The sequence below is a fragment of the Microcebus murinus genome, chromosome 1 (genome assembly GCF_040939455.1).
Source record: "Microcebus murinus isolate Inina chromosome 1, M.murinus_Inina_mat1.0, whole genome shotgun sequence".
Taxonomy (NCBI): domain Eukaryota; kingdom Metazoa; phylum Chordata; class Mammalia; order Primates; family Cheirogaleidae; genus Microcebus; species Microcebus murinus.
Window position 1 is genome coordinate 159,728,678 of NC_134104.1, and position 27,044 is coordinate 159,755,721.

The window sequence follows — 27,044 nt, forward strand, 5'->3', positions numbered from 1 at the left end:
ATAAGGATATCTTTTTTCCCCTGGCTTATGATGTCCTGAGACGGTGTTTCCCAGGAACGTGTCTCGCTGTATTGAGGCATGTTCTAACAGTAATCATGCAGCCAAGGAGACGGAAGAACACAATGGTGAGCTGGCATTTGCTCTGTTGTGGCCAGTCTCTACTGTGCAGTTTCCGCGGGTGGTGGAAGCACATGTCACTGTGATTAAGTGTCTTCAGGGAAATTTCTCTACACAAAGCCACTATTTTGAGAGGCTTACAATTCAGCCATAAAATCAGAGTACAACATTTAAAGTTGTTGGAAAATATGACAATATTATATGGTTTTTATCCCCCAATACCCCCAATTTTTGAACCATTTTACTTTGGAAAGTTTACTTTTGGAAATTTTTAAACTTGAAGCATATAGCAAAGCACAAAACGTGATAAAAATATACAAATCACTGTACTTATTGCGTGACTTCTTGAGTTTATAATTTTCCCTAAAGATGAGTTCTAAAATTGTTACACACCATTTTATCATTTCTCAGTGACCCCCATTAAAAACAAAGGCTTTCATAAACCTTATGATAGCTATGTGGTATTCACCATAGAGGTATAATATATAAAGAGCTATTTGCAAACTAAAACATTGCCATGCAAATATAAAGCTCTATTATTGGTAAGTAAAAAACGAGTAAGCCAAGTAAGGAAGCAAACATAGACTTCACAGCATTGCTTGAGAAATCTGGAATATCTGCTTTGTAAGATTCTATTTCACATCAGAAGGTCCCACACATTTGAAAGATGCCCCTTCAACTTTAAAAATCCTGTGAAAAATGTGACACTTAAATTATTGCGCGTTTCGGCTACTATATTATAAAGTTATCAAGTGTTACCTGTTCTAGAAAATGTATGACTTTGCTTTTTTTGAGCATTAAACATCTGTATTAAAAGACACAAACCTTGCTACCCTTCATATGCCTACCAAAAATGTTAAAGCTATTATCTAATAGCTTATACAGTCATTTTCTATGATAAAACTGGGCTAGAATTTAATAAGAATATTGTGTCATCCACTGCAGCCTGTGTTTTTGTAATGTGAATTAACTCCTATGTGATTGGTAAATAGAAAATGATGTCATTATAAGACAGAATCTTGTTGATTCATGTACCATTTTCCCTAGGCGGCCAAAGTTTTGCACCACTAAGGAAGCAACAGGTGAAAACGAAGTCCACCATCCCAGTAGAGAGCAGCAGCCTGCAGAGAAGCACTTCTCAGCACATGAGAATTGTCACTTAAAACTCTTCCTCTGGGCTCCACTTGGTCACATGTTCTGTTCTGGAAGTGCTTCCTGCTTGGTTCCTCCTAGTCCTGACCATTTTGCATTTGTTTCCATTCCTCAGCTGCCTCAAAGCTTCTTTATTCTTCCTGTCTTCATGTTATCAACTCCTTTAAAAAACTGATAAAGTACTTTTAAGTTTTTAATCATAAATTTAACATGTAATTTTTACTGTGTTATTTTATGAGTGTTATCATTTTTGATCAATGTTACAAAGTTCGTAAGAGTTGGAACTGACTGTCCTGACCCTATCTTTCCCATAAGGTCTGTTATGTTTAGTGTCTAATTTTACACAAAGTGAGGTTCCTCACTAATAGATATCACACCATAGCAGAAGTGCCTGCAGTTGTACTTGTTTCAAGCTAACAGTTGTTTTCGTAGTATGGACATTTGAAACACATAACTTACCAGATTTGCTGCTAAAAAAATATGGCATTGACATTGTGCCACATCTTTTGTGAATACCTAGCATGTATATTTACCATCATTGCTGGCGCCTTTGATTTTTTGTATGACAAATACTGTATATACTCTTTCCACTGCAGACATGGAGGATGACTGGAGATTTCATTTACTTCACAATTCACAAAGTATATGTGTTTGGGAGACGGTCTTCCTGGTTGTCATTCTTGGGGGCCCAGTATTTCTAGTTACATTGCTCTACAGATTTCTTTGTGGTTCAACAGTTTGTTAGATCCCTGCAAATGCTCTCTTGAAGACATCTGTTGAGTGAAGTAATGGCTTCATCGCAGGTTCCAGTTTTCATTAACTTTCCTCTGAGGGTTTTTTATGTCTTCTTTTGTGGGGAGGGTGGAAACCCATTCATCTTATTTGGAGGGTTTCAAGTTCTTTGGCTCCCCATTTCCCCTGCTGAGACTCTCCTTGGAGGGCCATTCTGGCCATTGCAGACCCTTCGGGTTCTCCACGTCTATGCCTTGCCAAATGGTCTTAGACAAGTCCCACATCTCTCCCAGGTGGCCGCAGAGCTGGCTGATGGGGGGCTGAAAGACCGTATCCATGCCTTCCTCTGCTGTACCCGCGTTGGTACTTGTCTTCCTGCATCCCTTTCCTCCCCTAAGCTTCTCCACACAATGTCTCCTTATATGGCCCTGAGTTGGCTCCAAGTTCATAATCTCAGAGGAATTCTGTGACATGCATAAATTATGAAACATTTTTGCAAATTAACTTTTAATTAGAACCAGCAGCTTAGAGTATCCAACTGGAAGCAGTCACAACGTTGAAAAGTGACACTGGTGGGGTGGGAGTTCAGGAGAAGGTCTGAGTGGGTTTGCATCCTGTTTGGGTATTTCCAAAATGAATGCTGCAGAAAAGAGTTTCCTTCCCCAGCAAACCCTCCTAATCTTCACTGCTGCCTTCCACTAATCTCTTCATGGCATAACAGGGGATCGATATGGTTTTCGAGCAGGAAATGCAAAAGCATCATGGTGGTAGTTTTATCTGGATTTTGCCAAGTTTCCATTTGGTTCCACCAATCTGTGTTCTCACAGAGAACTGGCAGAACCTCCAGCTCCCCCTCATTGCCAGAATCTCTGATTCAGATCCCTTTTCAGCAGGATGACCACCCAAAGTAAGGCTGAAGAATGACAATTTTAATTGGAACCTTATTTTTCAGATACAATGCAAAGTTCAAGCCTGATGAGAAATGACTTCTTATTGTGAGAATTTTCAGGACATTATAACAAGTAAAATGTCTGGGGCTTTTCCCCCACCGATACTCCTTAACTTATGTAATGTGAGACTTGTTCTGGTCTGCCCATTAATAATCCACATTTTCCAGCATCCCAAAAAATGTCTGCCGTCAAGTGAATAATTTATGCGGGCTTGTCTTTCATCTAGCCAGGGCTCTCCTGCTAGATTCCAAAACCCCAGATCTTTTCATCCTAAGCTAAGTTTGAAAAATCTGACCTTCAATTATCAGTCCACATCTTTGCTACTAAATAACCTGGTGCTGCTAGTCTGTGGTGGGCAATGTGATGTTCCCTGCAGTAATTAATTAATTACTGCAGTAACAAATTAATAAGTAATTTGTTGCATATTCAAATAATTTAAATACTATGCAGTCATTGAGCATGATATTGAGATCAATAATGGACATTAGCATCATAGGGAGCATTAAATGTCTTTTTATTTTTATCTATCTTTCATATCTAATTTTCTATAAGGAACAAGTACTGCCTCTGTGCTTTTTATTTTAAACATGACAAAAAAAAATTAGCCAGGCCTGGTGGCATGTGCCTATAGTCCCAGCTGCTCAGAAGGCTGAGTCAGGAGGATGACTTGAGCCCAGGAGTTTGAGGTTGCTGTGAGCTGTGATGATGCCACAGCACTCTACCCAGGACAACAGAGTGAGCCTGTCTCAAAAAGTTTTTTAAAATTTAAAAAAAAAAAACACTTTTAAAGGCATATGTGTTGCAAACAATGGTCTTTCTGTTCATCTTTTTCTTGCTTTTAAGTATACTGTTAGGAAAAAGAAGTTCATATTCCATCTGTGTCTTAACTAGATATTGAAAAATCAGTATTAAGTTATATATAGTCTGGCAACATAATTCACAATTCAAAAAAAGTGAGAAAATTTGGAATAAAGAGATACCATTCTCCCCATGAGTCTTTCCAACAGAGTTTAAAGGACTTATAGCTATGTGGCAAAAATTGGACTGGGGACTCGAATAATTTTAAAGTAGCTGACTATAATTTTATATTTTTAGTTATATTTGTTTTCCTGCATTGACCCTGCATTTCCTGCATTGATCCATCCAGCGATATTTGTTTTCCTGCATTGACCCTGTTTTTGTTGTTATCTTCCCTTCTGCAGAGTTGTCTATCTCTACCAAGACTGGGGTAGGTCACCTCAATTAAGATTTGTAGAGTAAGCAGCAAGGTGCCCACGGTGAAGGAGCTAGGGCAGGAATACAGAGTAGAGGAAGTAGTAGACTGACACCCATGAGAAAGCCAGGCGAGGAGGAGATTCCAAGGAGGAGGATTTTTAGATGGAGGATAAGGAGGAGATTTTAAGAAGGGTGTTCAAAGAGATACTCTTTTGTCTCGTGATTTATCCAGTATTACCATAGACCAGAATAGCTCCCAGACTTTGGAGAAATATGATGCTCCATGTGTTTGTAAGGAAATTTCATGCATAGCATTGGAAATCTTTTGAGGAAATTACTCCTGAGTATTTTTGAAGCAGAGCAGTTATGGAAATATTTTGATGAATCCCTTGATTTGTACAAGTAAAATCTAATCGTGATCTGGCGTGGTATGTACCATATGGCCAGCTGCACGTTTCTAAGGGACTAAGAAGAAAAACTCAGTTCACTTAAGATGCCCCAAAGGCTTGTACTAATCTGGAAGCTACTAGAAGCTCAGTCCCATGGATGGATCTGGAGCTCGAATGACACCACTGGTGCTTTGCTCTGTCTGTCTCACTGCCATGCCTTCTTCACTCTCAGCCCATTTGATGGTCTGTCCCCAGCAATGTACCTGCTCAGGTTCTAGTTGAATGAGGAAAGGGAGCAGGGGATAAAGGGGGGAGTGGTGTGATTTAAAAGTCCTGATTAGACTAGGTTAGGTCACATGTCCACCCTAAGCCAATTGCTGTGGCCAAGGGAACATGATGAGTTGATTGCCTTAGGTCTGGGCACTGTCTACATCTTGGGGCTTAGCCTCTGGCCAAGAGCATGGGGACACATGAAAGAAAGAGGTTGGATGTTGAGAGCAGAGAGACAGTTGTCCATTGCAAGAGTCACATTCTACTTAAGGTACCTTAGTCAGGCCTCCTCACTTCGTCACATAACCCACCATGAAGAAGCGATGGCCCAGCAGCAGGGTTCTGGTCCCAGGTCTGTGGGACCATCTGTGGACCGTGACACAGTTGGCTATGACTGTAGCCTCTCACATTCCATCAAGTTGGAGTCAACCCCGAAAACTCTGGAGGTTACAAGGTCAAAGGTAAAAGCAGCAACCATTATGAGATAGTTACTTTTGTAGGAACTCAATACATATAAACTCATTAATACATTCGTCCCATGAAGTAGTGCTACTACCACAGTCTTACAGGTGAGAAATCCAGTGCCTGGAGAGGACATGTTATTGCCCAGGTTCTCGTGGCCACCGAGTGGGAGAGGTAGGATTTGAAACCTGGTGTCCCAAACTCTAAGGTTCTCCCCCTTCCTTTGTTGCTTCTTGCTTTCTTCTTTCTTTTCCTTCCTTCTTCCGTCTCCTTTCTTTTTCTTTTCTCCCTCCCTTCTTTTCTTTCTTTTCTTCTCTCTCTCTTTCTTTTTTTACTCTCCTTCCCTCCGTCCCCCTCTCTCCGACAAATATGCACTGAATTCTTACCAAGGGCCAGCCACAGTTCTAGTTCCTGGTGATACAACCATGAATAAGATAGATAAGGCCCTTGGGTGGATCTTGAGTTCTTATATGAAAAAGTAATTAAAAACAAACAAACGGGAAGATGACTGAATGCGATCAGTGCTAAGGTGGAGTAAATAAGATGATGTCGTTGAAAGACACCTGGGGGACAGAGAAAGACTCCTGCCAGAAGAGGTGCCCTCACAGCTGAGATATGACAGACAGGTCGGAGTCAGCGAGGTGAGCTGGGGGTCGGGGAATTTACCTGGAGTGGGGATGAAGCATCCGCTGCTCAGAGGAAGGAGCCGCACCAAGGCTTTGAGGCAAGCAAGGCTTGAGCTGCAGGCGGCCAAGTACGTGGCTTATGCGTATACGTGGGGATCATTCTGGATGCAGCATGGAGGAAGGATTGGAGGGGGCACCAGATGAGCAGCAGTGGTGGCTTGGCGTGGGGTGGCAGAAGTGGATGGACGCAGGACAGAACCTGGACCACCAAGTCTTAGCTGCAGTCTTGCCTCTCCTTGGCAGAGGTTTTGGAGTCTGAGCCAATGAGCAGAGCCTTCTGTTATACAGAAGAGCAGGCATCGTCCGCATTGCTCCATGAAGAAGCATGGCGGATCGCGTGCGCGCATCTACTCGGAGAAATAAATGAACACAGGAGCCCTGGCGGCAGGCTGGGATTTATCGTCATTCCTAAGGCCGAGGCAAATGACCAGTCGTACAAATGGAATAAACATATGTAGGCCAGGCTATTTTTGTTCCATACAGTTGGCAGGAAAATACTTTGCTTCCCATTTGGTCTTTACATATTTCATAGCGAATGTGTTGTTTTGATCAATAGGTCTTTAACTGGGCTGTGTTTGAAAGAATCCCCTCAACTCTGGGAGTTCACGGAGCTAGAGACTGATGTGCAGTCACACGCCCGCGGCTCTGTCCGCCACTCCGAGGCAGAACAGGGACATCAGGAGAGTCAAAGCAAAAACCTCCCTTCCCCTCAGGGCGGGAACTGTCTCTTTCTGAAACACCTTCATCGTTATAGCCTAGGGACGGACGCAGAGCTGGCTGGGAGCTCCTTCCCCGCTCCTTCCCTGGCGGAGTGTCCCGTGCCTGCATTTGGAGACTCCGGCTCTGCTCTGCCTGTGCTCACGCCCCGTGACCTCGTCCCCATGCGCACGGTGGCCAAGCTCAGGCCCTCCCCGAGTGCAAGCTTTACATATCCAGCTGCCTAGCCTACCCCTCTGCCTGCGAGTGTAAGAGACACCTTCAACTTTCATCGGTTTTAGACAAAACTGAACTCCAGGTATTTTCCCTCAACCATGCTCCTCACATAGTCTTCTCCCAGTAAATAGCAGCTCCACTTGTGCCCCTCTAGGCCGGGACCCTGGGGGCACCCTCGACATCTCCTCTCATGGCGCCGTCCAGTCCATCGCCTCTGTTCTCAGCTCCATGTTGGGTCAGACCATGGCCCGCCACTTCCAGCACCAGGACCCTCGTCTAGTTGTCCATCAGCTGTCAGCAAGGTCATTTAGCAGCCTCCTCACTGGCCTCCCTTCTCCAGGCTTATCTTTGTTACTGTCTGGCTATGCAGTTTCATCATCTGCAAAACTGGGGTAATAGTGGACCTTATTTAATAAGGTTGCTGTGAGGTTTCATTAAGTTATTATAGGTAAAGCATTTAGAATAGTAAATAGCATGTCTTTAGCTATTATAATCACCTGTCCTGTCCTCCACATCCTTGCTTTTCATCCTCGAGATACCTCATAGGCCAGGATGGCTGCTAGAGCTCTAGCCATCATATCTACCTTTCTGGAAGCAAGATGGAGGAAGTCCTTTTAAGGACACCATCTGGAAAAGCAGCATCCACACATATCTTATTTAACACAACTGAATTCACTAGCCTTCTTTATCTTTAATAGGGTCTTTTAGCTGAGCGTGGCTGAAAATTGGGCTTCTGTCACCAAAAAGGAAAAGCAGTATGATTGTCACTACAATTGGCAGTAACTAAGCTATGACTAGGAGATGTGCGATGCTGTGAGTGCCAGGGGGGAAAACATACGACACAGGAGGTCAAGCTGGGTGTCTCTGAGACAGGGACAACTGACCAGAGAAATAGGTGTTTGCCATGCAGGGAGGGGTAGCTAGGGAGACTTCCAGGATGAAGGAAGAGCAGGTGTAAGTGTCCGTGATGGAAGAGGGCATGGTAAATATTCACGCCAAACCATACGTCCTGTGTCACATGTTGGAACCTGGTGTGCTGGCTTCTCTGTCCTCCATCCCGACTCTTCTATGAGGAGCGGTGCTAGGGTTTCTCAGTCCCCCTTTCTCTTGTGCGTGGTGCCCAGACAGAATGGCCTGTGAGGTCCCTAGATTCCTGGGGAGCTTGGGCTGGTGCTGGTACCACTTAGGAGCACGGCAGGCAGCGCTGTGCGCCCAGTGGTTGGAGCCAGCGTGGGGGGTTGGGGGTTGGCCAGAGAGCCTTGGCTTTGGCTCTCGGCGTCAGCGTTTCCTCGCTGGGTGACCGTGGCAAGGTACTTAGCTATTCTAAATATCTTGTATAGCCTCACCTGTAAACCAAGAATGATACCAATATCTAACATCAAATCCAAAGATTCATTGTGAAGACAGAGCTAAAACTAGAAAGGGTTTAGCCAGCTACCTGGTTCATAGCTGCTGTTCAATAAATAGTAACTACTTCTGCTGTTGCCGTCACTTTCCTCTCCTTCCTTCTCTTCTGAAGGGCACATTCTCCGTCTTTCCATGTTCCAATGTGAAGTATCACATGAGGTATGTCTTGCACTCACCTTTTCCCTAGAAATGTGTAAGCCCACCTGTTTTCTTTCTTCACTTTTCCTTTAGAAAAATGGCTGGAGGATGTATACGGTTGTACACAGAATCCTTATAGCCTGGTATGTAGTCCTGGAAGGAATCCAGTCTGCCAGCCGGGCCCTTCATGCAGTTAAGTGAGGAAATGGACAAATAGAGGTGGAACCTCGGGGACAATGCCTGACCAGGTGGCTTTGGAGGAGAAAGGGTATCCCCAGTGTGGAGAGGAAGAGAAGTCGCCTCACCTCCAGATAACAGGAGTTCCCAGGCTGGTTTTATGTGTATCCGTGGATCATTGAGACAATTGTGCATGTACAGAAGCCAATACCAGCTGTATGGGAATTCTAGAGTTTCTGTCTGTTCTTCCAGGAGGGATATCAGCTTGGGGCAGCAACATGGCGTTGGGGGTGTAGACGCAAGGCAGTCACTGCGATTATCTTTCCCTGGCGTCAGCCCTGGAAATGCCCTCGTGCTAAGGGGCTTCATTCAACAAGGACAGCAGCAGGCGCAGTCTGGAGGCCTCCAGACACACACAGGGAAGGCGCCTCGCTGCCCTCGTGGAGTTCGTGCCCTAGCAAGGGAGGGAGGCGTTAAGCAAAGAAATTATGTGGTATTAGAGATGTGCCCAGAACTACAGGAAAAACAGTGCAGTAATACCTTTAGAGATTATCATGTCCAGGGATGTATTTCGCCATTTATTATTTCTTAGTCCACAGCACGTGTTGCTAATTGATTATACTATTGTTTTCAATGAAATGCAGACATAACTGCAGAATACTGAACACGGCCCTTCAGACAGACATTACTAATCATCAGAGTTGTCTCTCGAGGCACAACCTATCGGCCATCCAAGATCTGGCCCGTTCCCCAGCGCTGCCTCCGGCACTCCTTTGTACAGACACACACACTGGCCAAGGGCTGGAAGGCCCATGTCGAGACTCCAGCCAGAGTCCAAAGGGGACCCCACGTCTGGCCGGTCTGGCTGCCAGCTCAGGGCTCTGCACAGCATCCGGGAACGTGGCGGCCGTCTCCCGAGCAGTAGCATCTGCGGCTGCAGGCGATCTGAGCTACATTTGCTATGTTCTGTTTCGAGACTGTTCCCAGAGGTCCAGCCTGTTTAGGGCAGTGCAAGCTATGATTGACAGTATTTAAAAGCTCCAATAGGAAAGTTGCTCTTTGTTCGCATGAGTTATTTCTTGAGGAAAATGTGTGTTTTGCGGGGAGCTTGAGGGCAGTCTTGAGCTGGAGACATCATCACAAAGGCCTAGTCTCTCACTTTCTTCCCCAGAATTTCTTCCCATGTGCTTCAGTGGATGAGTCAAAAAGAGGTGTTTTCTGCTCAACTGAGATAAAACTTTAAGGAAGAGAGGGAGGGGGCTCTCTGTTGTCCAGGAGGCCCATGAAATCCAATCGTTTGTCCAACTTGACTTTGGCATCGACTCTGCAGCCCCCACCCCCATGCTTTCACGTGACATAGCTGTGGTTCAACACAAATGCTTTCCTAAGAAAACATGCATTTCTCATTCCACAGTGTTCGTGAATCCAAGGTTTCTTTTCTGCTGTGTGAAAAGATGTTTAATATTTCAGAAACTTTTCTTTAAGTGATTCCTCATTTTAGGCTCAATTTCTCACCTCTTGTTATATTTTTTTCTGAAGCCTTGAAAGGCACTGGGAGGAACTCGTGAGTTTTCTTTTTCCATAGTTGTAGCTATAACTAGTAGGAAAGAATCATAAGAACATGCTCGTGTTCCTGTCTTAAGTTGGGGGACCAGTTTGGGTTAAAAGTGTTGGAAATTGAGTGTCAGAGAGGTTGGGATCTGCTTCTCGTGGGCATTGTCAGTGCCATTGTGGGGATGTCTCTGAGAGTCAAGACATCTTGTTTGTTTGGCTTTACTCCTTCTACCATTGCTGGGCTCCGTCCACAGGGGCAAGGGCTGAGGGCAGGTTTAAGAGAGCCCTGGTCTCAGTGCACAGGAAGCCAGAACATTCTTTCCAGTGTAAAAAGAATGGACAAGGCAGGGGATTCAAATGCAGACCCTGGGATTTGGTTGTTTTGCATCCTTTAGTACTTCTAATTATAAGCTCTGGAGAGAGAGAAAGTCTGAAGTCATAATTCCCAAGTATTTGTGGTCTTTATTCATGTGTGAATTGAGTTGAATTTGTACATTCTAAAATCAGGCAGCACAGTACTGCAATTTATTATCTATGGGACATCATATAACTACTTAACCTCTAAGTGCCATTTTATTTTTCATCTGTAAAATGGGGAGACCTGGCAATGGGTGGCTGTGATTTAATGGGATAATGCCAGCAGAGGACTGAACACAGTGACAAGTTCCCACTTGACAAAGATAAATGTTAGCCTCTATGATGAGAAGTCAGTCTTGGGAACGATGTAATTCCTAGATTGGGAAGTTAATACATGGATCATGTTAATTCTATTCCGGATTAGAGAAACGCTTTTCAAAACCCTGCATACCATAATGGCAGTCATAATACTGTGGCATTAAACCGCAGCCTAAGAGTCTCAATGTAGAAAAATAGGCAGATATGTCTCATAAGTGTTCATCTTTTTCCACATGCCTATGGTCTGTGCCATTGGGAAAGCTGTTATGTCTTATTTTATGGATTGAGCAACTGTCTTTTCATTGTTCTTAGAATATCAGCTTTACTTTGAATGCACATATCCTTGTGCATACTTGCTTACCCACCAATAAAGGGAACAGTTAACATGCTACAAAGCAAGAAAAATTGACTTTAAAAACACAGCATTTTTCCAAGGGTCTTACCTTTATGCACAGCAGGGCTTCTCGGTTTTGGTGCTGTTGACATACGGGCCGGGTGACTGTTGAGGGGCTGTTCTGTGCACCGTAGGATGTTTTGTAGCGTCCCTTGCCTCTGCCCACAAGAGGCCAGCAGCTCTCATTTGCCTCCCTTGTACCCACCCCACCCCCGGGGAAGTTGTGACGACACTAATGTCTCCAAGTGGCTCTGCTCCAGTGGAGAACTGCTGACCCACAGGGAGGAGGAGCTGGGCCGTGGAATTGTGCTCTGCGCACCACGGGACAGAAGAATCTCAGGTCCAGCCTTGCAGGAGTTTACCAAACTGCTTGGGACACTCCCAAAACACATGCTGGAAGCTCATAGATTGTGTGGATAGCACAAGTTCAGGTAGCAGGTCAAATAATCAGCACTGTGGCTTTATTTCGAAAAATGACTTGGCTTCAGTTTTATTTCACTCTTTTCCTCCTCATCTTGGTATTTCCATTTGCCAATGGCAACAAAATGTAGTTTTACAGTTAATCTTAACTTGTTATATATTGACTGATTTTTTTTCTTTTGTTTTGTTTTGTTTTCCCCCTTGTTTTCCAGCTCCCTCAGGCACAAAAGGTAAATTCTTTTCTGTCACATTGCAGTCATCCCCAGAACTCACGAGTCGTGCATGTCTCTCCATGTGTTGTGCGTTTGACACTGTTCTTGACCAGTGAAATGGTTTTCCCCTTACAGCTTCGGGAGCCTGTGGCTGGGCAGGAGCAGAAAGGCAGCAGACTCAGCTGTCACTGCCCCTCTGCCAAGCTAGCCCCACCAAAGAACCCTATCGTGCCCAGGGGTTGGGGGCTGAATCTATGCCCAGCCATTTTCCTGAGAATTCCCAACTACTAAATAATAGGTCAAGAGTAAGTTGGGCACATTCCCTCAAACATAGCATCCCAGGCCTTCCCTGGGATGGTTCCCTAGGGAGACAAGTAATGTGAGTAATTAGTAAGGTCCAGTGACCGGCTTTACATTTTGGGGTCCTAGGCCAAATCTCAGAGCCCCACCTGCCGTGGTTTCATTAATTGCCAAATGAGCAGCCCCTTTGCTTATCTGGTGGTCCATGTCACCCAGAGAGCATTAGAACAGAGTTCTTGCCAACAGCCAGACCCTTTCACTGGTCCTCATTGTCTGAGATGATATGATTCCACCATCTAGAATGTTCCCTGTCCAGAAAGACTCCATACAGTTGCAGTGATGGCTTTGCTGTGTCATCCCCATGGCATGTCATTGCATCCAAAGGATATTTATGGCAGGAAACATGTCACTCCATGCCTGCTGTGTTGTTCTTGTGTATTTCATAAACATAAGCAAGACTTCTGGAAGACACAGCAATTTCTGGGGGCCAGATGTGGGTTTTGTTTCAAGAGTTAAGGTAGGGGGCCACCCTGAAATTTCAACGGCATCTCTTAATCTCTCCAGTTTGGAGCAGAGATAACCTTCTCACTGAGAGAGATAGCACAACTGCTCTGCAGAAGACAGTCTGTTCAGACCATATGGACAGCCAGCGGCCTAGAAGCCATTACACAATTGCTCAAATATATTTGAGGTATTTAAACAAGGCAAGACATGCTAGTGTGTGACTTGGCTTGTGGTAATGTTTGATTACACTTCAATGCCATCATGAAAGGACTGAACACTTCATTAAAAGTTAACATATTCAAGGCTAGCAGCAGCTTCCAGGGTAAATATATGGTCAGAATTCCAGATTGTTTGGCAGGCTCAATGTCTTTGATAGGACATTCTTTCTTAATTGCCATTATTTGACTTTTTTTTTTTTTGTAAAGACTTAACAAATTCTGTGCCTAAAAATGGACCAGCCTTAACTTACTGACATTTATTCATCAAATTTCCACTGATCCCTATACAAAAGAGTTCCTGTTGTAGAAGATACCTCATGAATTGGAGGTGCCATCAGCTGTGGAATTTTAAAACAAAGTTCAAAACAAATCAACATAGAATATAATAAGAAAAACGTCACTGGGATACATGATCCTTCAATAGCGCTTACTTCATTGCACTCATTCGGCTGTCATTGTGCATTGACTCACATCACACCCGGCAAAGCGGAGCACGCTATTGTGATCACATGAAGTCCAGAGTCAGGAGATGTCCCAGCTCGTTTCCTAATTCCTTCCCTGTATCCAAATGATGTCAGACTGCCCAAGGGACTGGCTTGCCCTGTATTCCCATGTAACAAGGAACAGCTCTTGCCGCCTGTTCCTTTAATGCTTGCGAATTGTCTTTTTTTTTCCCCTGTGAAAACAGAGTAAAGTGGTTACCTTAAAAAATATTAAGATATCTGTCTGAAATCTGTTTTAGGACTATTTGGGGTAGTGTCCATGCAATTCAGCTCTTCAGAGAAGGAGTATAAACCTCAGGTGTCTCGGCTGGAGGGTGAGGGCGCTGAGGAGAGGTGCTTGCAGGCGGAGGGCGTCCTTCCCCAGGGGCTGCAAGCCTCTATCTGGCGATGCTTCAGCGTCTCTGCCCCTCACTCGCCTTCCCTCCCCCCCCCAGCAGTGACACTTGCAGAGGCCTTTGTGAGAAGGATAAGGTTCTTACAAGCATCCATTTCCCTCAAATATAGTCTTGTTGCTGGACCAGCAGAAGAATGATGGGTTCCAGTCTAGCTTTCATCCATTTGTGACCATGAGCTAGTTACTCAGCCTCTCTAAGCCTAAGGGTTCTCATTTATTGAAGGAGAAAGATTGACTCTCCTGCTTTGTTAGGCGGGTTTTTCTCTTACACGTGCCTAGCACAGAGCTGACGTATGCCGGAGACCCCGCAAATGCAGAGCTCCTGTTATTGTCTGGCTTGGCCCCCGATGCTTCGGAGCAGATGGAGAGAGCAGCCGTGCGGGAGGTGGTGGTGTAGGACCTCTCCCCAGTGTTTTGGGGTTCTGGCTCAAGGCTGGTGAATAGTCGGGAGATGGCAGAAGAGCCCAGCAGGGATGTGGTGCTCCTCCCATATCACTGGAAACTCTGCGCATTAACTGAGACACCTGCTACATGTGGTCAGAAGAAATGGAGATTGGGCTTAGAGACTCAACAAAGCAAAGAGTTTTGGGGACCATCGTTTTGAGAGCTTTCTTCCCAATGCCTTTGACATTACCCATAGATTTCACCCATCTGTGGACATGATTATAATGAGCTCTTCCAAACCCCTGAGTTTGTTGTTCTGGGGGCTAAATGGAGGCATCCCCAGCCGCTACATCTCTGGCCTACTTTTCACACGAGGTCATGAGCGCATACATGGGAACATATGGTGTCTGCATTTGTGCCGTGTTTTTGTTGGAATCTGCCTTTATATCATCTGCAACTGTTTTCTCTATAAATATTTTAAATAGTTATGTCTCTGTAAACACGCTTATTTTAATCTCTTGGCTGATCTACAACTAAAAATGTCTCATTCGGGTGTCCCTTTTAATGTAGCAATCATTAATGATTGTTGTCTATAAATCGTGGTTTTCATGATTCTGATATATTGAGGGTCTTCCAAAATTTATTTTCTAGCCCTTTATGATGATTTTCTAGAATAGTTCACAAAAATTTATTTTTTTCTGTGATTCTTAAACACCTCCAAGATAATTCCCAGACTCTATAAATTTCAACCCTTAATATAAAATTGGAGTGGCACTACTAGGGATGCACTGGACAAATGCTAAGTATTTTCACCAAATATGGAGGCAGTGTCCTGAAGTCTTGGCTAAAAAGCCTGTAGCAATACAGGCGTGGCACCTTTAAGCCATCACAAGTTCTTTCTTTTTGGTGGAAATTGAACCAGTGTCTCCAGTGGGTTGATTGTCCTTTTATTCAACAATGAATAGAGGCCTACGTTTAATAAAGGTTTGCCTTTTTTCCTTTACCTAGTGATTTTTGACTTCTACAAAATGTCAGAGAGATCCTTTTTTATAATAATAACATAGCAGAAATACCCAAAGTCATTTACAAATATATGCTCAACAGTCATATTATTGAGCAAAATAGTCCATTTTTCTAGCTGCATTTTTATTCAAGAAGGTTCTATCTGTAAGAACTACATAGCAATTGTTCACTGTGGGATTAATTCCATCAATGTGAATTTAATCAGTGTAGAGTGGGCCTTGAAGATTTAAAGCCAGAAATATGCTTTGGGGGATCCCGAGTGTGGCGTGTACATGGGCCTTGTGCCTTGTGCAGACGCCGGTGCCCTCTCCAAGCGTCTTCTGCTGCGTTCACACAACGCTGCAATCTGCCAAAGACTATATCTTGAAGGTTTCGTAGGTGTTCTGTGTCTTGCTTGGCACTGTATTAGTTAATATCAGCCTGAGAATTCTGAGTAGGCATAAGCATTTTTCTCAAAACCATAGTTAAAGCAAACCACATCTCTAATCCTGTTTGGAACAGCAATTGATGCATTCAGGACTGCACAATATGGCAAAATGATCCCCGTTTAATAGCCCAACCACGTGTTTTGTTTCCTGTTAGGAATAGCTTAACTTGCCTTCTTGAACAAACACAGCAGGGTTCAAGATCTGTTGTTCTATGCCTGCTGTGATATTCTGTGCTGCTTAACTTGTATGAGGACTCAGGAGTGCATAAATTAGCTTTTTAAATGGAGGTCGATTTTTGGTCTTTCTTTTAGAATGGAACTGTTTATTAATTCCCCCCCTGAGTCGAAATGGCATCCTGAGCCTATTTGCATTTTCTTTGTCTCCTTGTTTATATTTGGGGAGAATAAATGGAAGCATTCATTTACCTAAAGTTTTTCTTCCCTTCTTTCTTTCTCCCCCTCACTCTTCTTTGTCTTGTTCTTTAGGTACAAACTTGTATAAGTAGAATTTGGCCCAGCTCTTATCTCAGTGTAATCAGATTTCAGCAATTGCAAGGCATCATTTATCATTTTTTACCTCATTTAGCTTCTATACTTTGAACTGTGAATTAACTGTCATTGAAAATAGAAAATTGAAAGTTTGCAAAGCTGCTGTCTTCATAGAATTGCAGGTCTAGTGATTTGACTGTGTTATTACAGTTATATAACCAGCTAAATTGATGCAAATGAAGTGCAAAACTGAGAGGTGATAACTGTTTACATTTGGTTCTGGTTTATGACTCATTTGCTTTTACCTTTGCTTTGCATATAAACTATTATGTCTTGTTTTGATAACCCTGTTTTTCTCCTTATCATTTACTATTTTATAGTAACATGTACAGGTACTTCTTATGGACGTTACCAAGCTGGGGCTGTTAAGTCAATACACTCAGAGTCTGGAAGATGACAGTAGATGGCGGGCTACAGTTTAAATCATGAGATCTATTTTGTGAATAAGGCCAGGGAAGTAGAAACCAGAGCAAGTATATTTACTTCAGCTCTTCTCGTGGCCAGCATAAAGACTTAGGAAATCTGAGTGATGGAGTATTGCTCAACCCTAACGATGGCTGCGTAACCAGGTATTTTGTTCTCTGCCGTAGTTCTGATCAGCGTGTGTGTGGCAGCCCAGGAGGACTGCTCTGTTGCTGAGGAAGGAGGTGAACTTTGCAAATTTCATGCCCATGGGAGTCTTAGCTGACCCTTTTCCATGGCCCTGTCCAGTGCTGCCTTTGAGACCATAAATAAATGAATGCAAGACCCTCAGGTTCAAAACACACGGCTTCCTGCTGGCAGGACGACCAGCGGGGCAGAACACAGGCACTCCGGCTGCAGTCCTCGCAGGCTGATGGGGGGTCACGAGCTCTGTTTGGAGGAAGGATGGCATTTGCATTTCTTATTGAAAAGAAATAATTTGTCAATTTTAGAGAACCTCATAGTGTGTGTCTACTCATGTATATGGAAAAATATTCAGGATTTACTCCATCTTTATATTTATTTGAAAATTTGAAAAAATTTATATACTGTTTTTATACTTTAGGTACCATTTTTCATCATTAAAAAAACCAAAGTAAAAACAAGAGATTCAATTTAATTATGAAAAATTTTTAAGACCTATTTTTAGTTTTTACATAATTATGCATGAAAATTGGTAAAAACATTTAAGAAAACATCACCAGTACATACCAAGAACTTTTCAACTTGCATTCTTTGTCTCAATAACCCTGTTTTGCAGAAGCTAGCCTATATTGCTGAGTGCCTTGCAATTCTATTTACAATGAGGAAAAGAAGAGCCAACGTCCCCAAGAAATAGGAATGTGGTTGCGAAAGTCCTGGACTTCCAAAAGATAGACTATTTGGTAGTCATTAGGTTTAAAATCAGAATGTAGCATTTTATGTACATTATGCTCCTATTGTGTATGTGTGTGTGTGTGTGTGTGTGTAAACAAACATGTATAAAACAAAGACAGACATGTTTAATAATGATTATTTCCTAGTGGCAGGAGAACAAGTATTTATTTCATTTTCCTAATACATTTTTTAACATTTCAAATACTTCACGGTGAACATATATTATTATTTTTATAAGTAAATAATCATATTTGTAACAATGAACTAATTATATTACTCACAAATTTACTAAATGGAATAGACTAACAAGGGTTAACCTAACAATTGTTCATTGAGCCCAACTCTCACCAGAAATAAACAAACAAAAAAGTGGGAAACCCAAATCTAGGTGTAAAATTACACATACAGTTGCATTGATTCTTGGTACAGACAGCTACAGTCAGAGGATGGTGGTTTATAAATGGTGGGTTGTCTTGCGTGGGACAAGTCTAAAAGTGCCTTTGTTTATCAGTAATGTTTATTTCCCACCAGAAAGAGAGGTCATGTTTGATCTTCAGTCAAAGGCCCAGTCCATGTCAGATGCCCAGAGCAACATGGATGGGAGCCTGGCAAATCCATTAAAATGTCAGGTGTGTGGTTAAGCTGTGGGGTCACCTACCCCAGTGGTAGGTGTTGCCTGTCCCACTCACACCTCCAGTTAGAGGGAAGGACCACCTCAGCTCAAAACTGGGAAAGACGAAGGTAGGTGAGGATGGCATCTGCCCAGTTTGCTACTTGGAGAGTGTGTACCGAGCAGCGTGACTCTGGTGTCACGCTCGTTGTGGCAGAGAGGCTTTCCATGCTCACAGCAGACGTGGGAGAGCACAGTCGTTCCCAAGACCAGCTTCAGTGTTAGCTGGAGGTGGCGTGGAGGCCCTGCCCGCCAGCTCTCACTTGTCACCTTGGGCCTAGGACACTATCCCCCTGAGCCTTGGTTTTCCATTGTCATAATGGGCTGCAAACACCTCCCTTCTTCCTGGGAAGCACATGAACAGCCTTGCTCAGGGCCCACTCACACCAGGTGCTCGATTAGAAGTGTTGGCCAAGGCAGGGGCAGTAATGTTGATATTACTAATAAGACTAGTAACGTTACACCTTGTTTGATACAGATAAATTTCATAAAGTAAAAGCAGAAATGGTTTTGAAACACTGCTATAATCTGGTGTTCTTAAAATAATAGGCAAAAGAACTTTATTATTAAGCTGAAAACAAAGAATTAATTTTAAAATCCCTACTATCTCAATGCTTTCTAGTCCCAGACTTAATTTTTAGTGTCTCAAAAATTCAAAGTTTTCTCTCAGGATTTCTCATTTAAGATATGTGAATGTTTTCTATTTAAATAAAACAAAATTATAAAATATGACTTTCTTGATGTGCTAAAGCAATACAAACCCTACTCATAACATTGCTAAAATTAAACTGTCTTTTCTTTTGAAAGACAAAGAAACATCCAAATAAAAACAATGGAATTTTAAAAATTGTTTTCATATCAGTTGTTCTTAAATCTATAAATAGATAAAAATACCCTCTTTCCTTCTATATAGAAATGGAGGTAGAAGACTGAGAAAAGCTATTTAATAAAGCCCACTGAATTGGAATATCATAGTGTTAATGTCAGTATCACCAGTGTTAAGTCTGGGGTAGATTTGAAGGGAACATCTCAGTACACCCAATGTTCTGCTTTTCTTACTTCTAGATGCAATTCTGTAGATCATTTTTATTGACCTACAGGCAATCTTGAACTCAAAGAATTGGCTTTGCCATTTGGGGTCTCTTCTGTATTTCTTAATAGATTTAGAACATCTGTATCCATCATTTGACAAACTAGATGTGTTTCCTGAAAAAAACAGTATATCAATCTACTTGGTATGCTCAAAGCCCCGGAAGAGCTGTCATTTAAAGGACACCTACATAGAATGCCTTTATGAAATACAGAATTAGGCGACCTCAAATGGGTGAACTTGAGTCAGAGATGTATTCGCTTTTCTGATTGCATCAGAGAGAGAACACACAATGAGGAAGGAACACCATTTCAACGTGGAAGCCAATCAAAATCAGTACAATTCAGTGAGTGATTTGAAAACCAAATCCATGTCAAAACATAAATACAAGTCAAGTCTATATCAAATCAATGTCATATTACCATCAGTGGTTTTAATCTGACTTTGCTGGTTCTCATAGAAGGAGATTTACTGTGTGAAAGATACAAGAACTGAAGCAATGGCTCTGCACAGGCTGCCAGACATCACATGCCAAAGAAGTCAACTGAAATGACCCTCTGGGGTAAACTGGAGTAGTTGTGCAATTGTGTACAGCACTGCTACCAAGAAGTTCAAAAACTGAAAGTTAGATGTTTATCCTCTCGAATTAACTAGGATTTTGGAAAACCCAACCAGTTTCATGAGGTACAGAAATGTCAGGCAAGGACTAATGCCATGGTATGGATTTTCTTTTTCCAGAAATGACTCACGAAATTGAACCACTTGCTGAATCATGAGCCCTGTGTGCTTGGATTTTGCCCATTTGTATTTGCCCAGGCTGGGAACATATTAGACGATTTGCAGGCTGGATACTTCTGAAGTATCTGTCCCTCTTCCCTGGCTCCCTTCCTCCATAACAACTTCCTTCCCAGTGTGTTCCTTACTGACCTCCTTTAATATTTGTAAATATTATTAATTATAATTAACTACCCCAACTGCTTTCTACAGCATATTTACTATTAAGGTCATGATATTCATAATGGGATAAAGAAGAAATATCTTTCTACTTATGCAATTCAGATGGAGAGAGAGATGAAGTTCAAACTTGGTAAAGTAGTGAGTGGATTACAAAGAAGCATAAGACCTTTTCTCCCCTGGCCTGGAACAGTCTTCATGAGGTTAACTGCCCTTGTCGATGTGCTGGGCACTGTGCTAGGTGCTTTATGTCTATAATTCTACTTAATCCTTCCAAGAACTCTAAGCACTATCCCGATTTTAAGGATGATTTGCTTCGTTGCCTCTTTAGCTTCACCCTAAGATCCTGACGGGAAAACACAGCATTTGTCTTTGCACCCCAGAACAGGAGTGGGGTGTGGGCAGAGTGATTGGTACACAGTCTCTGGCATCAGGCAGGCCGAGTCTCAAATCTCCACCCTGCTGCCTTCTGTGACCTGCAGCAAGGTACTTGGCCTCTTCATCTTCACTTCCTTCACTTGTGAAATGTGCACAGACACTTTGCAAGGTCTGTGTCAGGGTTAAATTTAAGGCTCTATAGATATAAAACATTAAAGCAATGTTTGGGCACAAGTGGCAAGCCATGTTGGGCAGTGGATATGGATAGGTGGATATGTGGATGGACAGATGGAAGGTTGGATGGAAGAATGGACGGGTCAATCAAAGTGACTTAACAAGTGTGAGTAACCTGCTCTAGGATGTTATTTCATCTCTTTTTGCTTCTGTAACTCATACTTTTTTCTTCCCTGTGCTATTAAGCAAGTCACGATATACAGCTAAGCTCTTAAAAAAAAGTCCTTTTCCTTTTTCACTGTGACATCAACTGGACATCACGAACCTTCTGCCCCTCGCAACAGCATGTGGGCACCAGCCTCTCAACAGGTCCCTTACACTCTCAGTCCAACCACGGTGCTGCAGGATCAATGCCCAAAGTCACTCTGGGAAGCAGCCGTAAGCAAGCAGATGCTGTACAATGTAGAAGAGGGAGAACTAGCCCCATAGTCTTGTCTGAATTCTGGTACCGATTCTCTGTGCCTCCTTTCCTCACTGGGCCTCATTTATAAAATAAATAAAAGGATGCTGTTGGAATAAATTCATTCAAGGGTCGTTTGCTGAGCACTTCTTGTGTACCAGGCTGTGTGCTAAACACTGTGGATAAAAAGAAGGATTATTCCCAGCTTCTGCCCTTAGAGTTTGCAGGCTCCACACAATTCCCAGCATTTCTTCCCACCACAGTGTTCAGTGACTTTGCTGCATTAACAGTTTGCACAGATTTAGTCCTAGATGGTATCTTTGGTTGTAGAGTAAATATGATTATCTTTGTAGTGAAGTTTGGAAACATCTGGTTCCCATTTCCACTTAGTTAGGGAAGGTTTTATGGAGGAAGCAGCAATTCAGGGGGTCTTTAAGCAAGAGGAAGGTTTTGTCCCAGGGCCCTGAAGCTCCAACAGTTGGCTGTGTTTTCAGGCATCTATTTGGGAGGTGTCTAAACCACGTTTGTGAAAACACAAACATTCGCCCACAATGGGGGGTCAGTTATATGTCATAGCTCGTCATAAATATTAACCAAACTCCAGTGCCTCGTGATAATTCTCATTGTTGTTATTACTGGGCATTCTTGAAATAAGCAGGTTGTACCCTCATAAGCCAAGCAGTTTCCAAGACAGCTTTCAGATAGATTAATCGGTAGTATTCTCTTGCCCGTGGCTTTATGTGTATGTTCCTGGTCAAAAGTAGCATCCTCCTTCTCGCTAGATGTTTACTCATAAAACGTACTCCCTGCTTAATGAGATAGTATTACTGGGGAAAAAGGGGAAAGAACATCAAATTTTCCTGAATAACAACAATGTTTTTAGAAGAAAGCAGTTTTTATATTCTCATATAGGTGTTCCAACATTATCCAGCATCATCATTCACAAATTGTGTTCACATTGTTAAAAAGAGAGAGAAAGAACAAATTCAACAATTTAGTTCATACAAGATGCAGTTAAACTTCAAAGAAGGAAATCTGTTTACTTTTTTATTTAAATAACTTAAAATACAGTGAAATCTCACATAAGAATTCAGGATCTCCAAATCTCAGATACAAGTAATAATATTCAACAAGAAAAAGGGAAATGTCTTAGCTAAAAGCAAAACATCATTTACGTAGCATTCTCAAGGATTAAGTGACTACACTTTCCCGAGGTAATCAAATGCAAAGCAAGAGGAAATGTTACTTGAAAGATTTACTTATTCTCCACTGCTATTTTAATATAAAGGCTTTATATTATGTAGGATTCAGGTATCTTGCAAAAATGTTGAAAAATGCCAGTGCATAATGGAAATCTAAACAATGGTTGGTGTTCTTAATTTGTCTAGAATTTTAGAGGGAAGCAGTTCGCCCAAGAAGTGTCATAGAAGACAAACCATATTGCTTACATTGAACGAACCAGTTTTTCAATTAAAAATAATGCCTACTGCTTCTAACTCTCTCACTATAAAGAACACCCAAAATACTAATAATCAAATATAATATGTTTAACTCAGAATATAAAATATTTATTATAATAGTATTTTCAATGTCAAAGTGTTGCTATAGTTTGTTTAAAGGACTATTTTGATCTTTATGCAAAAAGGATTTTTGAATAGGGTTTTAAAATTTTTTATTATAATTTTACTTTATTTTTATTTTTAGGCATTAATCTTTATTGTAAGCATATGCTATCAGGTGGTTTATTTATAAAGTACTTTCTATAGATGAGAATTTATGGGGAAGTTCTTTACAATGTCAGTTCTACAGAAAAGACATCAAAAAGCCATTTATGTGTTTACCACCCAGACTTAAGAAATATAAATATTTTATCATATTTACTTCAGAGTTTTTAAAAATCTTTTTTTTTTTTTTTTTGGCGGAATGAAACATTGCAAATAGCAGCAGGGTTGCCATGAGCTGACTGTCCTCCTGTAGGAGATGACAGCTCTTATCACATGGCTCGCAACAGTTTGTCTGTGTCGGTTCCAGCAATTGCTCCGTCCCCTCCCTTTTCTGGTTTGGTAGGGCTCCCCACTCCAGTTTCTGCACCGAAGCTCTGCACTGCTCCTTCAAGGGGTGACCTGTATTCTGCCTGCACTTTTGCAAATAATCCCTTTGTTAAACTTTCCTCACATCACCCACTTTGAGTGTGCTGCTTATTTTCTGCTGGGATGTGAGAGCCAAAAGTTTGCATCCTGTCTGACTGTGTCAGTTATATTTTTACAATAGGTATATGTACCTATACAACACACTTTTATGTGTTTACGTTTTTATGTAAATGATTTCATATGACATGTATCCTTCTGCACCTTGCGTCATATTCCAAATATTGTTTGAGATTTATCCATGTTATGTAAATATTTAGTCATTTAGGTTTTAGGAAAGATTACACAATACACTTCAGGTTCTGTAGTTAGGACAAAAATTTAGGACAAAAATTCTCAGAAAAAATATCTAGAATTACTCTTTGAGTTCATTAAATATACGTATCTCTGTATCCATATATACATATAGCCAATGGTGACTTAGGAGTCTTTTGGTTCCATCAGTGAACCATGCTACTCCTTTGTTCCCTTCTTATTTTGAAGTAGCTTCTTAGATCATTGATTAAATTATTGAGTAAAGGGATTTTAAAAGATGCATACATGGGTAAAGTCTCTGAATTAAAACTGGCCACTATTAAAGCATCCAGAAAACCTCATGATTATCACTAACAGTAGTGGAAATCTAAAGAATATGAGAGTAAAACTGACAGCCCGAGTCAGCAAATGTTAACATCAGCAAAGTAGGCCGTGGTGGTACAGTGCTCTCTTTTCAGGCGTGAGACACAATAGGATTCACATGCCAGGTTTCAGTGGGTTTTCACCTGTGTTCCTCCTTTGATGGGTGTTTTTTATGTCCACCAAGGGCTGTGTCCCCAGAGAAAACATCCTTCTGCACTTACCCAGCACATTCCTAATAGATTGTTCTGCTCACATTTTCTGTCCAGTGTTGGGAACAAGGGATACTGTAATGGCTGGAGGGGGTGGGAGATTTGGAGGTGGGGGACAGATAGGAGGCCATTGAAAAGGGGGTAGGTACAAAGGACGTTTTTGGTCTGAGGACAGCAGGGAAAGGTCCACAGAGTTTGGCTATAGAGGGTCTCTACATAGCCACATTCTGCTTAAGTCCCACTTTCCAGATCTGTATCTCCGTGCTGTTCTCACCAGCTCATTTGTATAGAATGTTATTCTGATGACTTTCCAGTCTCCTGCTCTCCCCTTGTCATGGGGTGACATCTGTGTCGACCTGGACCCCATTACCCCTCATTCTACCCAGGCAATGGCCCTTGGGGATCCCCAGGTCATTGGTAAATTGAAGCTCCGAGGAGAGGAGAAGATGCCAGGGAGCTGGCGTCCCTTCTGTTCAAGCCACACTTGAGAAAGTGGGTGTGAAATAACCTCTATCCTCTGGTCACATTCTTGGATCCTAGACACCTTAAAGAATCAGTGGTTTTCTTTTTTAAATGTCTCATCTGATATTTAAAGATATACATAGCTATGATTTTCAACCTCTTAGTACTGTTCTTTTCCTGTCAAGGCAAAGGTTATTGACAGAACTAATAGCTGATACAGTCCATCTTTGTTCCAACTAGGGTAGGTAGTTCCAACTGGGGTAAGTGACATAGACTGCCGTTTAAATGCATTTTTACTGGTAAAGGCTCTGGAAAAGGCTTTTTTAATCTTCTGGGATCTTGTGCCTGCAATTCACCCTGATTGCCACTAGATGGTGGCAGTGTCTTTTCATAGAGTGCAGGATAATGTTCCTTATAGGCGTTGAAAGGAAGACACAGCAGAAAGGCAGCTGTGTACCCACAAATTATACACACACATATAAAATATCTATGTATTTTAGTATAATAGTATACATTTATATTATTTACTCTATTAGCAAAGTCAATATGTTGATCAGTTTTACTAAGAAAACATAACAAACATAAGAGCAAAATATAGAAGAAAAACGATATTTGAGAAGAGTTAGTAAATTAGCCTTTGTTCTTGGCTTACAGCCAGTCCTCTTCCCAGGCTGAGTTTGCCATTTGTGCACAACCTCCCCTTTGAGCCCAAGCCTCCAGGGCAGAGCAGATCTGGCAGGAGCCTCTGCTGCAAACCACCTGGCAGCCCTTGAGTGGGCTGCCAAGCGTGCTGCCCTTAGCTTGATTGGACACCTTCCTGGGGCCAGGCCCCGCGCACTGCCTTTCTCTGGGATTTGGCACTCATCCTCAGGGACTTCCAGCTGCAGCAGAAGTAGAGGGTCCTGCCACCAGTCCTGACGGAGATGTGAAGAAGGCAAGCAAAATAGATGTTCTTCAACCTCAAAGGCTGCCCAGCCAGCATGGAGCCACACCGCTCCAGTCCACAGGGCCTTGCTGGGCACCAGCATGTGCTTGCAACCTGTCTCCTGTCCTGCCTTCTTTCCTGGCAGGTTCTTGCATCTCTGTCCTGTTTGGCCAGGCAGACTCTCTGATTTTCCATTTCTTGTCCAGGCTCTTTTTTCAAAGCAGCCAAATTTCTACTCATTGTGAAGTTTTGATGTAAAATCCTAATGACAATAGCTTTTTTATACCATCATAAAGTCTAATCATTTATTCACATGCTATCTATTACCATTCAGTATTTGGGTCCTTTAGGGTACCTGTATTTTTTCCCTTGTAGGAAAAACACACAACCCCTCATCTTGGGAATGTTGGGACTATTTTTCCTTTGGCCTTTCTGCCCTTAGCAATTCCTCCTCTGTGTGGGTTGTTTATGACACATGGGACCACCTCTCAATGGGCATCCAGAGCTACCTAGGTCATTTATGGCCCAAACTGGCACCTGTGTGGGTTAGGACTCTTCTGTTACGAGTCCCAAATCTAATTCATGTTCATTTGGGCAAAAAGAGAAAACTTACTGGCTCAAGCAACCCAATAATGGAAAAAGCATTGGGGGAAGTGACCTTGGGAATGAAGGCTTCCAGGGACTGGTACTCTCCCTCCCTGCCCCTCTCCTCCTCCACCACACACAGCACACACACACACACACACACACACACACACATTTCCTCCTCTTTGTGGGTTTATTTTATTTTTTTCAGTTTAGTTGCCTGTCTATGGATGGCAGGCTTACATTCTTTTAACCATCCACAAAGGAGAATAAAGAGTCTTTCCCACTAGCTCCAGGTAGGAAAAAGAAAAAATCCTACGTAGCCTAGCTTGAATGCTGTGCCTAATTAATAAACCAATCGGTGCAGCCCAGGCAGTATGTGTGTGAGTGTGGTGTGAATTGGATGTCCAGGTGCATACTCAGGACGGGACACATTAGCTGCCAAAAACCCGTGTGGTTGGCGGGGGTGAAGAGGATTTTCCTAAAGGAAGGGGGTGATAACTACAGAAGAAGGAAAAGCAAGGTACTGGGCAATTTAAAATATGTCTACCCCTGCATTGTTCCATTTATAACTTCCTTAAGTATAAAGCAAATGGAATGAAACTGCTCTGCAGCAGGGAACTTTCTCCTGGTTTTGTTAAACAGGCTTGCAGGAAGCATTCTGAATCTGTCATATAGACCCTTACGGATATCAATAAATGCCAGACATTTTTACTTCAGTTCACTCTAAACCTGAAAAAGAGAGCCTCTGTGCTCGCTAAATGAGAGCCGGCATTGCAGCCCCACCCCGTTCTTCTTCCTCTGCCGTGTGAGCTTTTCTGTCTCTGTTAGTGGACCTGACGTTCTTTG

The 27,044-nt window shown here is 42.5% G+C and overlaps 1 protein-coding gene across 3 annotated transcripts in view; it reads left to right on the forward strand.

The window, feature by feature from the left end:
* CACNA2D3 (calcium voltage-gated channel auxiliary subunit alpha2delta 3) overlaps positions 1–27,044 on the forward strand; it is an 859,261-nt gene that overhangs the window by 615,626 nt on the left and 216,591 nt on the right. For 2 of the 3 annotated variants that reach the window (XM_020280385.2, XM_076008655.1), the window contains one exon: positions 11,884–11,901. The exons of the other annotated variant lie outside the window; for it this stretch is intronic. In XM_020280385.2, the coding sequence (XP_020135974.1) occupies positions 11,884–11,901 (18 nt within the window). The remainder of the gene's footprint in view (positions 1–11,883; positions 11,902–27,044) is intronic. 3 annotated transcript variants of the gene reach the window in all.